Raw genomic sequence first — 16,701 nt, 5'->3', positions numbered from 1 at the left:
TACCAAAAGTTCTTAAAGGCAAAAGCACCAGTTCAAGGTAAGGGGAAGGTTAGGATGACAGGAACTGTGATAGGGGAATGCAGTTTTGTTTTGGGTAATCGGAGACATTACCAACTACCATTAACCCAGTTTTCTTTAACCAGATGGGTACAGTCCCAGCATCCAGATGGGCCTCCAACTTGCTAAACAGCCGTAGGTGACACTGAACTGATCCAAGTGCTAGGATTACTGCTATGTGCCACCTCTGACACCTGTCAAAATAGTGTATTTCCTGTGTAACTGTGTCCGGATTTATCATCAGCAATAATGTTTATGTGTGATAAATCCTTCCTAAAGTGCCTATTCAATATAAGAAAGTCAACTAAACTGTCAAATTCCCTACAGAACCAATCTCAGTTCTAGAAAGCACATATAAACTAGCAAAAATGTAACCTATGAATATTTCATTGTACTAAGGAACTGTGTAATGACAACTCTGCAGGGTATCAGTTACTAGATGAAATAGGTTTACATTCACCACTAATGGATATATAATGGAGATAGTTTTTAGTGCCCCAAGGAAATTGTTCTTGTTTTTCAAAACAGGGTAACAGGCCTGCTCAGCCTGAAATTCTGATCAGGCTGGCCTTGAACTCAGAGATCCACCTGCCTCTGATCAAAGGCATGTGCCACCACACCTAGCTTCCACTGAGTTTAAAAATAAATACTTAAGAAAATAAAGTATTACAGAGCCAAGCTGTGGTGGTGCACACCCTTATTCCCTGCACTCAGGAGGCAAATCTCTAGTTTGAGGCTAGCCTGGTCTACAAAGTGAGTTCCAGGACAGCCAGGGCTACATGGAGAAACCCTCAGGAAAAAAAAAAAAAACATAAACCGTAACAGAACTTGGGTTTTGACAACCAACAAGAGGCTCCTATCAGAATAAGTCAGACTGGAAGTTGGGTGATATTAAGCCACCTGAACTGACTGCTTTAACAGTCGGTTTTTCTAGTTATTTTTTGGGGGGTAGTGTTTTTTAAGTTTATGGGTATGGGTGGCCAGAGATGCCAGTTGAGGATGCTGGATTCCCTGGACCTTAAGATAGAAAATGTGACCCACCATGTGGGTCCTGGGAAATGAACTCCAGGTCCTTTGAAATAACAAGTGGTCTCTTCTGGCTCAGGTTTAATGTTTTAAATGTCACTTGTTAATAGTTATATAGTGGAGGGTATCACCCAGCTCAACTGATAAGCTTAATGTTTGAAATTAGTTTCTATATACATTAAATTTTAGCCACTGTATTGTTAATACACTACAGGTGGTCAAGTAATACTTTCCCCACTCCTTATTTAACAGGGTAAATGCCAACTTAAGTTTATTGGCCTAAAGTTTGTTTGTTACCTTGAATTTAGGTTTCTTTTAAAAAAATCTATAATAGCTTGAATTTTTCATGATTACACATTATAATTTTTTTATACTCAATTATATGGGTCTCATTTTCTCAATATTGAAACATTCCTGTCATCTGCTAATCTGTACCTAAAATGGGATTTCAAGTGGACCATTTTAAAAGTATGTTCTCTGACATTGCAGAAGTGTGAAATGTGGCCTTTTGTTGCACAGGTCTTAGGCCTTTACCAAGATTCTTTGTTTACAGTCAAGATTTTATTTTTAGCCTTGATATTCACAGTTCTCTTTAAAGAAAGCAGTAAAAACTTTCTCACTTGGCACAAACTCATAAAAATAAGTAGGAATTGCTTAAGTTAGGCTCTGGAAAAAGGTTTGATAAACTGTTTAAAATAAGCATGTAGTGTATCACTTCATATTAACTAGGATGGCTGTTTAAAAAATGGACATAAGTTTGTGAAGATGGAAGGAAACCTGAACCTGTCTAACCATGAGGGAGGTATGAGGTAGTGTAGCCACTGTGGGAAAGTATGGCAGTGTTGCAGAAAGCTAAAGAGAATTATGACCCAGCATTAAAGTCTGTACTCTAAAAGAACTTCAAACACATGTTTGGACTGTGTAGCTCAGACCAGAAGAAGAAAAAAATAATGTTCAACCAAAAAACTTGAGCACAAGTATCCACAGAATTAGTCACAATAGCAAAAAGAAACAATCCAAATGTCCAGATAAGCAAGATGTATTATCCATGCAGTAGAAAATATTCAGCTGTAAAAAAGATGAAGTATTGGTACATCCTGTAACACAGATAAACCTGAAAAACAAGTCAGTACAGACAGATATATCAAAAATGGCTGATGATATACCTATCCTGGTAGAGAATGAAGATGGAATTTAGGCTTTCCTTTTGAAGTGGTGAAAAATGCCTTAGAATCAGTTACACAACAGTGAATGGATTAAATACAACTAGGTTGTATACATTTGAATGATTAATCTTGTTTTATATTATATCAGGATGCAGTATTGTTATATTGTAATGCTAAACACCCAGATAATAACTCATCACCACTTATTAGAAATGGCATATTTCTTAGAAAATAGGACCTCAGAACTTATTTCATCTGTGAAAAGCTCTTAAAATTGTTTCTTCTCTACAAATGAAATCAAGATAGTACTTTTTGCAAGTATGCTGAGCAAAAGATTTTCAAACACATTTTAAAATAGTGTTTAGAAAATTGGTTTTGGCTATATTTCAGAAGACTTTCCCATTGAGTTTTATCTTCCCTTACATTATAGAGATTATAGATTTTAGAATTTTAAAGAAAAGATACTGTAGCCAGAAATGATATTCTTGCTAATGAATTACAAACTGTTAGTGTTATTGGGACAACTTTTAAGAGTTGATTTTAACAGAATAAAATACTCTAAAATATTCACTTTCCCTTTACTAAGAACTTTGTGACATAAATGTTGATTTGCCACAAAGTTGCTAGATTTCTCAGAATTATTAAAACTAAATACTAAAAATTTCAAAAGTAATAGAGAAATTCAGTCACAAAGATAGCTTTAAACACTTCTGGTTAACACCTTGCCTTAACCCATGAGTACAAAAACGTTTGGTATAATTTTCATAGAATCTGTGGAGTGCTCCCCATCTCTGCACCCCAGTCATCCCCACAAATCCTTACACTTCATTATCTGAATATCCTGATTATACCATTTAATCCACAATATCAAATTTAAGGATTTAGGATGTGGTATGCTTGGTAATCATACAGTTTAGTCTCACCATGGAGTTAATATAGGATGTCAATACATGGGTATGAATAATCTCACATCACAAACATTTTTCTTTCAAAATGTTGACTTCTTGCTGATTAAATTACTGTTGATTCCTTAAGAGTTCAAGTAAGCTTGTTAACATAATTATGTGAAGACAAAACAAAACCAAATTTTGAAAAGGGTTGTAGCTTTGATGTAGTCTGGCAGCACTACACATGGTTAGCATGCTCAGGATTCTGAGTTCAGTCCCCAGCAACACAGAAATAAAATATTACCGAAAAAAATACTTTGCAGAAGAACTAGTTATGACTATATAAATTGCTATAGAAATGCTCTCAGAAGTGGCATGTATTTGGCTGGGAATGTACCTGAATGCCCTGAATTTAACCCTTAGGAAAAGAAACAACCTACTACCATATTTAGGAAGGCACAATTTGGTAACATCAACTTTTCATCAGCTTTTTTTTTTTTAAGCATCACAATAAACTGTAACTTTAATAATTATTTCCCTTTAAATAATTTGAATAAAGGTTCCATTTGAAGTGCAAATGAAATGCTTATTATATTCTCAGACTTACTAACCTAAGAGTATCTGATAAGTAGAGTATGAAAACATAGACCACATTAGAAGAATATGGGGGAAGAAACCCCACTGGATTTACAGATTAAAAATTTTGAAATAAGGGTTTCAAGACTGGAAAATAAGACCTCTTCTTGAGGTGAGAGATCTTTACTATCTAAGCTAGAAATTAACTGCAGAGAGCTATGCGTATGCTACAGTTAAACCAGAACATCAAAAAGTAATAGCTAAAGCATTACCAAGAAGGTATGGTGAGAACAAATGTAGAAAAATTATCTAAACTGGAGACTCGTCAACACAACTTGGAATTTCTTATCTTAAAATGTTGGCTCCACTTTAAAATTTTATCTATTTATAAACTATGTGGCACTGTTCTGTTCCTGGAGCTGTAACGCTTACATCTATCAAAAGTTTCTTTCAGACCCACTGTCCCCTTTTCCCTGTGTATGTAGCCCAAGTGGCCTTGAACTGCACTCAGAGCAGCCTTGCCTCAGGCTCCTGAGTGCTAGGAAAACAGCTGTAACGCCCATGCCTGCTTCCCTTCTCCTATTTATAAAACCGACAGCTTCGAGAACACTTCTAGCTTAGAAATGCTCAATGGCTCATCTACATTCTGAAGCTTCAATCTGAAGTTTCTCAAAATAATTGTGCTGTATTCTTTCATATCATATGGTCAAGTACCCTGTGTGCTTACAAATATTTTATCTGAGGAAGAGTGAACAGCAGGGACCAAGTCATGCTCCTGCTCCCTTTGAATACTATAATGTGCTTGCATCCTGTCATTAAAATGAGCTGAAGTGCAAATGAGAAGACAAATTACATGCATTGTATCCGTCATCTGTACACTCAAAAATGATGCTAACTGAAAAATGAAGAAACTGTAAGAACCGGTAATGGTATATTTTAATCTTTTGTTAAAGCTCCAAAATTATAATAAATTCTAACCAAATTGAGGTAGTGATAGACTAATGTATTCCATGTGTCTCTGAAGTCTCTCACGTTTTACTTGCATGTCACCTCCTCCCCCAATTATATTAACATAATTCAATGTAAAATGTACTTTAAAAGAAAAGCTGAGATTATTCAAATAGTACTTAAAAATCTTAATTACCAGCTTAAAAAAACTTATAAAATGTACACAATAATTCAATTTTCTTCTTGCTAGTCATAAATATGTTTTCCTCCAAATGTAGGAAATTAAAAAAAGAGGACAAAGATTATATGATGCAAACATTATGAATTAGTTCTGTAACAAAGCTATCTGGAATATAACTAGTAGGGAATAACTGTAAAATTTAGTGTCTAGATCGCCTCATTGGAGATTTATAGATAAGCTTTGTTTCGTATTACATTTTCTGCAAAGTACCTAGCTTCCTTTCAGAGTGAATGAAGCAAAATCTATTTCCATTTTAAGTCACATACAAGTGCTATATGATCAGAAGGATGAGAAACACTAGGTAAGGCCTGGTGGGTGGTAACTTCTTCATGGCTAGGTAATGGAATCACCTGTTCAACCTCTAAAGCAGTTAAGTCAATGAAAATGTAATCTAGACATCCATGAAAGCCACCAACATAATTTGTGTAAGCAGGTTCACCACAAGCACTTTTCAGTTTGAAGCAGTGTGTGAGAGACATGTTGCATTTCTCCTCTTCCCCATTGGAAGCCCAGTCTTCATGATCCTCCGGAATGCTGCCATTGATGACAAAATGATACATTCCTGTTGATGGTGTACTATTAAAGTCTCCACAAAATATAACTGGTATGCCAGGGTACAGATCACATGAAACGTGTCTAATGTGAACCAAGGCTACTGCCATTTGAATGAGACGAATGTATCCACCTACAAACAAACAAAATTAGTGTTAAATACCGTTTAAAGTGTCCCACTTCGGGGCACACTGCACCCACTAATCATGGTACCTGAATGACATTCAAAACACACACACATACGCACACACCTTACTTTTGATATATATATATATATATATATATATATATATATATATATATATATATATATATATATATACACACACACACACACACACATATATATCAATACACACACACACACACACACACACACACACACACATATATATATTTTTGGGTAAGAGTTTTAAATACATGCTGTCCTGGAACTTAAAATCCTCTTGCCACAGTGTCCACAAGGCAGATTACAGGTGTGTACCCCCAGCCCTATTGAATACTTATCTTGATGTCACTCAGATACTGTAGGTGATTATTTCAAGTTGTTAAAGCTTACCAAAAAAACAAACAAACAAACAAAAAAACCAAAAACAAAAAAACAAAAAACCCATGTCTTGAGCCCAGGAAGATGGCTTAGCTAGTAAAAGTGCTTGCTACCAAGTCTAATGACCTGAGTTCAATCCCAGGGACCCATATGGCGGAGCAAGAGAATCAACTCTGACATCTACACACATTCCACCTGTCACATACACACATGGTAAAGATAAAGGTGCTGGAGTGTGTGTGTGTGTGTGTGTGTGTGTGTGTGTGTGTGTATATATATAAATAAATAAATAAATAAAACCTACCTTTTGGGTGCCAGTAGAGATGGGTATTAGCAACACATATTTTTTTAGAAGAGTCTGTTGTAGACTGAAGAACTGAAATCTGTAATAGGAAACACTAGAGTTCAGTTGGTGTCTGCCAATCTCCTAAAAGCATATTTGGTTTTTATTGTTTGAGACAGTTTCTCACTGTATACTCTTGACTGTCTTAGAACTATGGAAACTAGATTGGCCTTGAAACTCATAAAAATCTAACTACCTCTTCCTCCAAAGTTCTGGGATTAAAGGCAGGTGCCACAATACCTGACTCTCAGGCATGTTTTGTACTTAAGACTGTAGGTTGAGCTATTTTATTCCAGTCTCTTAAAAACTAAGATACCAATTTTTAAATCGGACATGCAAGTTTCAAGGCATAGTAACATGAGTAAGTGTAACATTTTAGTAACCATCTAATATGCACCATTATGAAAAAATACACTGTAGTTGATAAATTAAGATTGAATACTGTTTTCAAGTGTGAAAGCACTTGTCTTGGAGTCAGATCTGTTTCACAGTCTAGCATTTACAGTATTGCGCCTGGGAGCAAGGTAAAGAAATCAGATCACTCCCCTCACAGATGTGTGTATTCAATTAAATGAACTTAGGGGCGCACAGAACACAATGGTGCTCAAAAATGGGTAGACATATTCATTGTTTACTCAGAACAAACCCATTACTTAAAAACTCCGAACAAAGACAATGAAAATGCCCTTAAAGACGACGGCGGCCATGGTGGCACACAACTTTAATCCCAGCATTTAAGAGGCAGGTCAGTCTCAGTGGTTCAATGCTAGACTAGTTAGTCTACGTATCTAGTTCCAGGACGTACATGGCTATACAGTGTGACCATGTTTTAAAATATCAAAACAACCCAACAACAAGCAAAAATAAAAAATAAACCCAACCAACCAACAAACAACATAAAACACCACAATTTAAAGCCACGTTCACATCCTGAACTATGATGCTAACATTGTCAAGTGGCTATGAATCCTGGCTTCATACTTTTATGAACCAGCATAAGGGTGTTTAAACATTTTCTCAGTTATGAAACAATAGTATCTGTAAAAACAGATTAAAAAGTCAATGGCTTTTTCTTACACATTAGTAACAACAGTTACGAAGGTCTTAAAACAGGAGGCACTTACACTCGTGAATGCTTTAAAGTGCTCTTAAAACGGTGCTTGACAAGTTACTGATGTCTACCTGGATTGTAAGGACTAAGAAAGTCTCTATTCATCTTGTTCAAGGCAACCTGCGGCAGGATAGGCACGCTGGAAGAGGTTAATATGTGCTGAATTAACAAACAGGCTACACTTTTAAGATGCTAGGGCAAAAATACTTTAAAGAAATACATTTTTTCAATGACAAGTACTAATACCCACCCCCTCTACTCCAACAGCCCCTAAACATGGGTATGAAGAAAACAGGCAGGGCTACTCAACCTGAAGGACAGACGATCTCTGGAGTACCTTCTCCTGTGCTAATGGGCTCAAAGCCAGTTTCTCTAGTAATTCTTTGTGTAGTGGGTCCGACTTCAGGGCTTCTTGAAAAGAAATGTCGTGTTGGCTAAGGAGCTTGAACTTCGACTTCCGGTAGAAAGTGGCCAGGCCTTCGTGCTGCTTGATTCGGAACACGCCCTCCAGCCCGAAGGCCTCCAGGGCCGGTACCAAGCTGTCCGAGAACACTGCGCGATCCACCTCTTGCAAACAGATAAGGTCTGCGTTGTAGCCTGTGAGCTCCTTCTGAATAAGGTTCTGGCGGTAGTCAAGCTCCAGGGCGTAGGGGGCACAGTACGGGTACAGGACTGTCCGAGAAAACTCAGTCTGGGCGTACGTGTCTGCCAGGATGTTGTAGGAGACAGTGCGGATGAAAGAGTCTTCAGTCAACTTCTTGGTGTACAGATGTCGATGGTCAAAAGTGCAGGTGCCAGGCCCGGCCTCCACCGGGCACACGCTTTCTAGCTCGCGGCTTGGCCCGAAGCGTTGCCCATTGCCCGGCGTGCAGTAAAGCTTGAGCCGTAGCCCGATGTCTGCATTGCACGGGGTGTATACGCGTTCGTCCACACCCGTCTCGATCCAAGCTGAAGACTGCAAGGAGTGAGACGACGACGCGAGGCCGCCGTTCCCAGGTTCTGCCGCCCCGGGTTTGACTTCCTTGTACCAGCGGAACACGGAGCTGGCGGGATCTCCAAATTCCAGACCGAGTTTGGGGCACACTGGGAAGCCAGCCATGATGTAGCGCGGCAACTGCAGTTCCGTGAAGGAAGGCGGGTTGCGCTCCACCTTGTACTTGACATCGCCGATCTGCAGCACCGCTCCGTCCTGCCAAGCGTCCACATTGAGCACATCCTCAGCTACCGCTTCTTCCCGGTAGTACAGCTTCACCACCGGCTCGCAGGTCGCAGCCGGTTCAGGCTCTGTCGCTGCACAGGCCTCGCCACCGCTCGAGTGGGCTCGGTTCTTCTTGCTCTTCTTGGCAGCCGCTACCTTTGCGTGTCCCTTGAGAGCGTTGGTAGCGATCCGGCTGAGGGCCCGGCCCAGAGGCTCGCTCTGGTCCCGCTGCATGTTTTTGTGACTGCCATCAGCCAGTGCAAAAGACAGGCTGAGCTTGGGCTCCGAGGGCACACAGCGCACCACCGCGCGCTCCATAGCGCTCACCGCCTCGTGAGTCGCTGCTTCGGCCGGGCTGCGCTGCTCCACCACCGACCGGACCCCACGAAGCGCGGCGCGGCCTGGGAGCCTCCACATGAACCTGGCAGCCGACGAGATCAGAGATCCAGAGTCGCCTGGTGTTAAGTCCACAAGGGGGAGAGTCCGCAACCGGCTACAAGAACCATTCAGACCGGGAACTTCCGGTCGGCCGCAAGCTTAAGCCTCTGTGTGAGCATAAAGCGCGCGGAGTTCCCGATTCGCACTTTCGCCAAGTCCACTTGCCCGCTCGTTCTCGTCAGAGCCGCCCGACTCGATATTCAAGCACCTTTGTGTTTGCAATCAACATGGGTTAAAGGCAAAGAGAGAAGGAAGTATAAAAGTGCCAGGGAGAACTACCAGACCTTGGAGTGTTGTTGAAAGTGCAGGCTGAGGGCGGAAGCAATAGGCTTACGGAACCGGAAGTGACTGGGCGGCGTCTCCGGGAAACACTAGGCTTTCTGTCGTTTCCCGTTGCTCCAGTCAGGGCTGTGTGTGGGCGAGGAGGTCTCCGCCAGGATTGCGACGGCCGCTCTCCAGTTGTCGGACCTGTTCCTTTTCTTTTCTTCCTAGGTGTGGCGGGTTGAGTGAAGCTAGCCAGGACAGGCGCGGGGCCTGTGGTAGCTACGTAGCCCCGAGCCGCCTGCTGGGTTTCTCCAGCTAGTGAGCGCTGCGGATACAGGACACGTGATTTACTTAAGCCTCAGGGTTTTGCTGTTGTTAGTCGCTTAGAAACGTGGAACCCAGAAAGAGTCAGAGCTACGCGGTATAGTAAATTAACAGAAACAGTCCAGACAAGTTTTCGAAAGCTGTTAGTGTTTTAAGTAGTAAAGAGCTTGGAAGACCTTGTTTTTGTATGGTTGCAAGGTGTAGCAAATAAAATTACAGGACTTAGGTAAAACTTAAATTAAGAACCCTTTAGACGAATCTGCTAAACCCCTTCTTATTTTGCCTTATTTGAAGATTAAACTTAGCCGAGAGTTTTATTTCTTTCAAAAACTCAACACGAGCGATCTTGGTTTTGTGGGCCAAAACAAAGTCCTATCTGACTGGAAGAGTGAGCCCAGGGAGCAGTACCCTGTAAGAAAGAACCTTTAACTGCACTGAACTCAGATTGTCAGACCTGGCAGCAGCCACCTTTACCCACTGGGCCATTTGACCAGCTCAGACCTTTCGTTTGCGTGATCTTTAATTTTTCAAGAAGTATTCTGAAAATGTCAAATCTCGTGGGAAGCTTGTTTTTTAACCCACAAAATTGAAAGTAATAAGTAAATGCCTTTTTGTTGTTTTTCGAAACAGGATTGCTTTGTGTATTCCTGGGTGTCCTAGAACTCAGAGATCTGCCTGTTTCTGCCTCCCAAGTGCTGGGATTAAAGGTGTGCACCACCATGCCCAGCTGAAAATGCCATTATTAAAGCTATATTTTTATTAAATTAATTTATAGTCCCATTTGTAATTATGTAATTAAAACTTGACAATGAGAAATTAAGCAATAGTATGATTTTGAAATGACTAGGAATAATTTTATTCTTAATATCAAGAACACAAACTGGGCTGGGGAAATGGCTCAGTGATTAAGAGCATTTGACTGCTCTTCTGAGAGATCCTGAGTTCAATTCCTGGGAACCACATGGTGGCTCACAGCTGTCTGTAATGGCTTCCAAAGCCCTCTTCTGGTGTGTCTAAAGAAAACAATGTACTTATATAGATAAAATAAATACTAAAAAACAAGAACCACAAACTAAGGGTATACAGTTCAGTGGTAGAGTACTTGGCTAGCAAGTGTGAGGATTTAAGAAGGCCTTAGAGAAAGAAAGTCTGCACTGTTGGTGAGATAGCTTAATTGGTATAGTGTTTGCCATGCAAGAAAGAGGATTTAAGTTTGATCCCCGGAACCCAGATGAAAATGCTGGTAGAGTGAGTAGTATGTGTTTGTAACCCCAGCTCTGGGATTACAAGCTGGAGCCTTGAGGTTCTGGGCCACACAGCCTAGTCTAATTACAAGCTCCAGGTCAATGAGACACCTGCCTCAAAAAACCAAGGTGTTTATGCCTGAGTAAAGACATTGGAAGTTGACATCTGACCTCTACATATGAACATACATGTGCATGTTCACCCACACACACAACACATGTGCCAACACAGACACATGATTTTCTTTTAAGTTTTAAAAGGAAACCTACAAAACTAAGCTAAGCATGGTGGCACACACCTATAATCCCATCACTTGGAAGAAGCATGTATTCTAGACCATCCTGGGTTATGTAGTGCTCACTCAAGTGAATAAAGCAATACAAAAGAAACATACCAATCAGAATTATGTCTACCTGTGTATCATAAGTTTTTCAATATCCATGTGTGAAGACTAGTTTCTTTTGATTTCATCCTGGTAGATGATATTGGCAGTAAACCACACATATTGCTTATATACTCTCTATACTTAAGGCCAACATGATACTGTAGTTTTGGATGATAGCATTCAGAAGTATTGAGTAGTACTTGTTATCGGTTTGCGTTATTTCCCCCATATAATTCAACAGTCAGGCTTGTGGTAGAGTGCCTAACAGGCACAAGTCACTAGGTTCACTCTCCAGTACTGAGAAAGGGATGGGGCGTTGCTCTCAAAATGATTTCCATTTGCCCTTTTATAAACATTGAAAGGGTCAACTTATCTATCTTTTCCTTTTATCATCTTTCCTTCCCACCCCCTCTCCTCTTTTTTCCCTTTTCTTTTTGGAATAGGATTTTACTGTGCATCCCAGGCTGGCTTTGAACCCACAGCTTTCCACCTCAGTGTCCTCAGTGCTAGCATTACAGATGTGCACTGTCATGACAACTAACTTGTTTCTTTTAGGTTTTGTGCTTTTAAAATATTTGTGACATTATATATGCTATTCATTATAGCACTACCTAATAGCAGTCAAAATTAGTTTGAAGAAGAATGTGAAGAGCTTATGAGCATACAAAGACATGCAGGCAAAACACCTATACACATAAATTTTTCTTTTAAAGAGTAAATGTGTATCAAAGAATCACTTTTTGCAGGGGGGGGTTGTTTTTTGTTTTTTTTTGTTTTTGCTCGTTTGTTTTTTTTTTTGTTTGTTTGTTTGTTTGGTTGGTTGGTTTTGTTTTTGTTTTTGGATATAGGCTCTCACTGAGTCCAGGCTGGTCTCAGACTTACAGTCCCTCTGTCTGCCACTAGGTTTAGCTAGAGGATCACATTTTGATGTCATATCTATATTTAAATAAGAATTTGGAAAATGAGTTTATCTGATTTTTCAAATTGTATTCTTGGGCCAGAGTTAGGGCTTGTACCCTCCTGCAGAAGTTAGAAAGAAATACAGAAATCCACAACCAGACATTATTGCAGAGAATGAGAAACCTTAGGACACTCAAACCTAAATTGAATGTTTCCATCAAATTCCTCCGGTCAGGGAACACTGAGGAAGATGAGGTGAAGACAGAGTAAGAGCCAGAGGGGATGGAGAACACCAAGGAACGGAAGCCTTCTAGAAACTACAGGGCTAGTACACATACGAACTCAGAGACTGAGTCAGCATACACAGGGTCTGTACAGCTCAGTACCAGATGAAGTCCTAGAGTTCAAAGTAGTGGACACATGCCCCATCCTTTACCCAGAAACTATTCATTAGAGCGCTACCTAATAGCAGTCAAAATTAGTTTGAAGAAGAATGTGAAGAGCTTATGAAAATCTGTTCGAATTTAGCAGTCAATGAGATGGTTTAGAGCAGGAAAAAAAAGGGGGGGGGACTTGCCATACTAGCCCTGTAACTTGAGTTTGATCTCTAGAATCCACATGAAGGTCAAAAGAGAAAACAAATTCCACAACCAAATTGTCCTTTGATGGTTATCCAATTGATAACCACTTACAAATAAAATTTTAATTTTGTCAAAGGCAATCAGTCTCACAGGGAAAACAAATTACTCTTAGAGTAGGTTGTATGTCCACCAATAGAATTGGCTCAATTTGGGGTGTTTCCTTCTAATGAAGACTCATAACAACACCCTGAATTCAGGACTTCATACACTTAGGGCTTCCTTTACTTCTCGAATTTAAGAATCCTCAAAGATTTAATCAGGGCAGTTTTCATGGTATAATTGAATTAAGAATCTGGGAAATGAACACTTGACTGATAGGATACTTGCTGGTTTTCTAGGTTTGAAAAAGAAAAACAAAACAACTGTGATTAACAAGAGACTTGTTAAATGCAAATGTCTCTATGTGGAACTGGTTTTGGCAGCATGAAAGCTGCAGGATTTCAGGGGTCGTGGAAAACAGTTGAGAGTTAGCACCACATGGCAGGGTTGGATTCTTGAAGAGTAGCCAAGAGTCATTGGTGAAGGAGCAGTCTCTGATGCAGTGGAGGTTCTAGTTTGGTGGAGAAGGCATGACTATGGAATAACAAAGGATAGTAACAGGTGTGAGTAGAAGGGCTTTTCTTCTGCTTCAGTTCTCGTTTCTCGGTTCCTCAAAAATCTTGTTAAGAAGGAAACACCACAAACTGAGTCAGTTCTATTCGTGGTCATGTGATGGAGGAGTGAGTCAGCATTGTTCAGACTAGGACTCTGCAATGGCCCATGGAGGCAAAGCAGGCATTTCCATATTCTCTAAGCCCAGAACCTGCCTGACACTCAGAGATGAACAAAGACAGAGTGTGTGACTGTGGCAGCCAATTGGCTGGTGCCAGCCGTGAGACCAGCAGTTATGGACTGAAAGAACATAGGTGAAAGGTATAAAAGCACACCTCACTATTTCAGTAAATGAGTCTGTGTCTGCTTCTCACCTGACTCCCAGAATCTGTATCATTGATTTACTGCTTTCTTACTCCCTACCACCAAGGACTGTCTTGGGGTAGGGGAAGGGCTAGGGCAACAGGCATGCAATCTACCTTTAAGAGTAGTTTGTTTTCCTAGTGAGATTCCCTTGGAGAAAGAGAAATTTTTATTTGCAAGTTGCTATCAGTTGGAGATAGCTTTTAGGCTAGGGATAGAGGTATGTGTTCAGTTGTGCTCTAGGACCTCAACTGGTACAGAACAGTGAAAGCCCTGTGCCTTGAGTTTCTCCTCTGGCTTCCATTTGTGATAGACTGTATAACCTATAAGCCAAAGGTGTGTCCTTGTTGGAGGAAGTGTGTCACTGTGAGGGTGGGCTTTGAGAGCTTCCTCCTAGCTGCCTCAGGATGTCAGTCTTCTGTTTGCTTTCAGAACAAGATGTAGAACTCTCATCTCCTTCTTCATCACCATTTCTGCCTGAACACAACCATGCTTCTCACCATGATGATAACGAAATGAACCTCAGAACCTGTAAGCCAGTCCTAATTAAATGTTGTGTTTTATAATAGTTGCCTTGGTCATGGTGTTTCTTCACAGTAAGGGAAACCCAAACCAAGACACTCCCCAAGTTATTTTTGCTCAGTGTTTTGTTTGTTTGGTTTGATTATGTTTTTTCCAAGACAAAACTTTTTGTCACAATCTTTTGTTTTCTGAAACAGGATTTCTCTGGGTAGTCTTTGATGTACTGGAACTAGCTCTGTCAGAGATCTGCTTACCTCTGCAATAATGTTCAGTGTTTTATCATAGCAATAAAAGGCAAACTAGGGCAATGTTCATTGTCAGAGAAGCAAACCAGCTCTGTCTTGATCTGTTCTTCATTGTTGTTTTTCATTCATATCTTTTTTTCCTTCCTCCTAAGCTTTCCCAAAGACCAGAGATTGGCTTGCTTCATGAGGTTTGTGTCTATGCCTCCTCAGAGATATAGCTGTTTTAATCTGATTACATTTCTTTACCTCTCACTTTTTTCACTCTACCTTTAGACAAAAATGCCTCACCTTACTTCCCTTGTCATTTCTATTTGTTCTAATTATTCTCTTAATCTTAGTGCATTCCACTCATACCCACAGTAATATATATTAATGTATACTGCTTCTATCACTGTTCCTTCTTAAAATGACTGGCAACTAAGACATGACTACTTTTTTTATACTACACTATTTTTATAATGTTTCTATTTCTTGAGAATGATTGTTTTGCACACAGTATTCTCCATGGGGAAGTGAACAAACATGTAACAGAGGAAAATGACTCAACTCTACTACAACTTATTAATTCTTGAATATTGCAGATATTTCAAGTTAAAGAATAAGGATGGTTTAAAAAAAATTCAGCCTGGGCTTGCAAGATACTTCAAGGGGCAAAGGCACCTGTTTCCATGATTGAAGTCCTGAGCTGAATACCTAGGACCCACTTGGTTAAAGGAGAGAACAAGTTCCTACAAGTTATCCTCTGACCTACACCCCCCACCACACACACCATCACTAAGCTAAATAAGAAAATGTAAAATAAAAAAGTAACACCAAATGTGCAACTCCCATGGGGAAAACAAACCCAAGAAACACGAAAATCCAAGTCAATATGACTGCTCCACAAGCTACTAATCCTTAAGTACTGGCTTCCAATTGTAGTGAGTCTGATGAAATCACAAAGTATGCTCACAGAAATTAAAGAGGATACCCATTCATGAAATGAATTCCAAGATAACACACATAGCTGGATGAAATAAGGAAATCAATACATGAAAATACTGAAGCAAAATCAAACTGCAATACAGAAAACAAAAGTGCTAATTAGTCAAATGTCACCAACAGAATAAATCATGGGAAGAAAATGTCAGGGCTTGAAGAAAAGGAGAGGAATTGGAACATTCATACACTGATAAAGTAAAGTATGAATATTTGAGATCTATGAGACACTGAGAAAACAAACCAATGAATTATGGGCATGAAAGAAGAATTTTATGTTAAAACAAAAACATTGCAATAAAAGCAGATTTTGATTTCCCAAATCAAAGGAAGAATGCTCATCCACATGCACAAGGACTTTAGAATAGTTATAACCAGCAAAGAACCTCCCTCCATCATCTACTTAAAATCCTAAATATAAAGAAACTAGTGAAAGATATAAGAAAAACATCAAGTCATGAATAAAGTCTACCAGAATAATAGATAATTTCTTAACAGAAACTTTAAACATCAAGCTGCCACTTAGACTCCTGTAGCCATCAAAGCTATGTCATAACTGAAGAAGAAAGACAACCCTTCTGTAAAAAGAAAAAGAAGCAACAATAACCAACAAGTTAGATCCATAGACAGCTTGACTCCCAGGAGGTTCATTACAGCCAGGTTCACAGGTGAGACCACCCACCCCAATATGTGACCTAACTGGGGGTCCCCATGGGAATCAGTGGATGCAGGACCTATCTACCCCTTCCTGTCCACAACTGTGCCTGGAGGCAGTTCTGGTGTTCCAGCCTTCCCCTTCCACACACACCCAGAGACAGTGTGGCTCCCAGGAGGTCTGTTATAACCATAGGCTCACAGGAGGGACAGGCACCACTCAGAGATAGCAAGGCCAGTTAACATCAGAAATAACCAGATGGGGAAAGGCAAGCACAAGAACATAAGCAACAGAAATTAATGCCACTTAGCACCATTAGAACCCAGTTTTCACACAATATCAAGCCCTGGATACCCTAACATACTTGAAAAGCAAGATTTTGACCTAAAATTCCATATTATCACGAAGATGATGAAGGACCTTAAAGAGGACATAAATAATTCCCTTAAAGAAACACAGGCAAACAGGTAGAAGCCCTTAAAGAGGAAACACATAAAT

The 16,701-nt window shown here is 40.0% G+C and overlaps 1 protein-coding gene across 1 annotated transcript; it reads right to left on the bottom strand.

Moving 5' to 3' along the window:
* Positions 1-1,849: 1,849 nt before the first annotated feature.
* PDE12 (phosphodiesterase 12) lies at positions 1,850-9,257 on the bottom strand. The gene is made up of 3 exons (XM_080926421.1): positions 7,765-9,257; positions 6,305-6,383; positions 1,850-5,586 (listed from the first exon to the last, which is right to left on the bottom strand). Exons 1-3 carry the CDS (start codon positions 9,067-9,069, stop codon positions 5,144-5,146), a joined length of 1,827 nt encoding a protein of 608 aa, XP_080782547.1. The 5' UTR covers positions 9,070-9,257; the 3' UTR covers positions 1,850-5,143.
* Between the last annotated feature and the right edge of the window lie 7,444 nt (positions 9,258-16,701).

Source organism: Micromys minutus, assembly GCF_963924665.1.
Source record: "Micromys minutus genome assembly, chromosome: 12".
In the NCBI taxonomy this organism is placed as follows: Eukaryota; Metazoa; Chordata; class Mammalia; order Rodentia; family Muridae; genus Micromys; species Micromys minutus.
This window is presented reverse-complemented; position numbering and strand designations above follow the sequence as displayed.

Bases quoted from the DNA above. Each gene is read 5' to 3' on its own strand.
- PDE12 (XM_080926421.1), bottom strand. From the start codon at position 9,069: ATGTGGAGGCTCCCAGGCCGCGCCGCGCTTCGTGGGGTCCGGTCGGTG. The intron at 6,384-7,764 runs GTTGAGTAGCCC...TTCCTATTACAG, and splicing joins AGAGATCGTCTGTCCTTCAG to ATTTCAGTTCTTCAGTCTAC. The intron at 5,587-6,304 runs GTAGGTTTTATT...GTTTGTTTGTAG, and splicing joins TCTCTACTGGCACCCAAAAG to GTGGATACATTCGTCTCATT.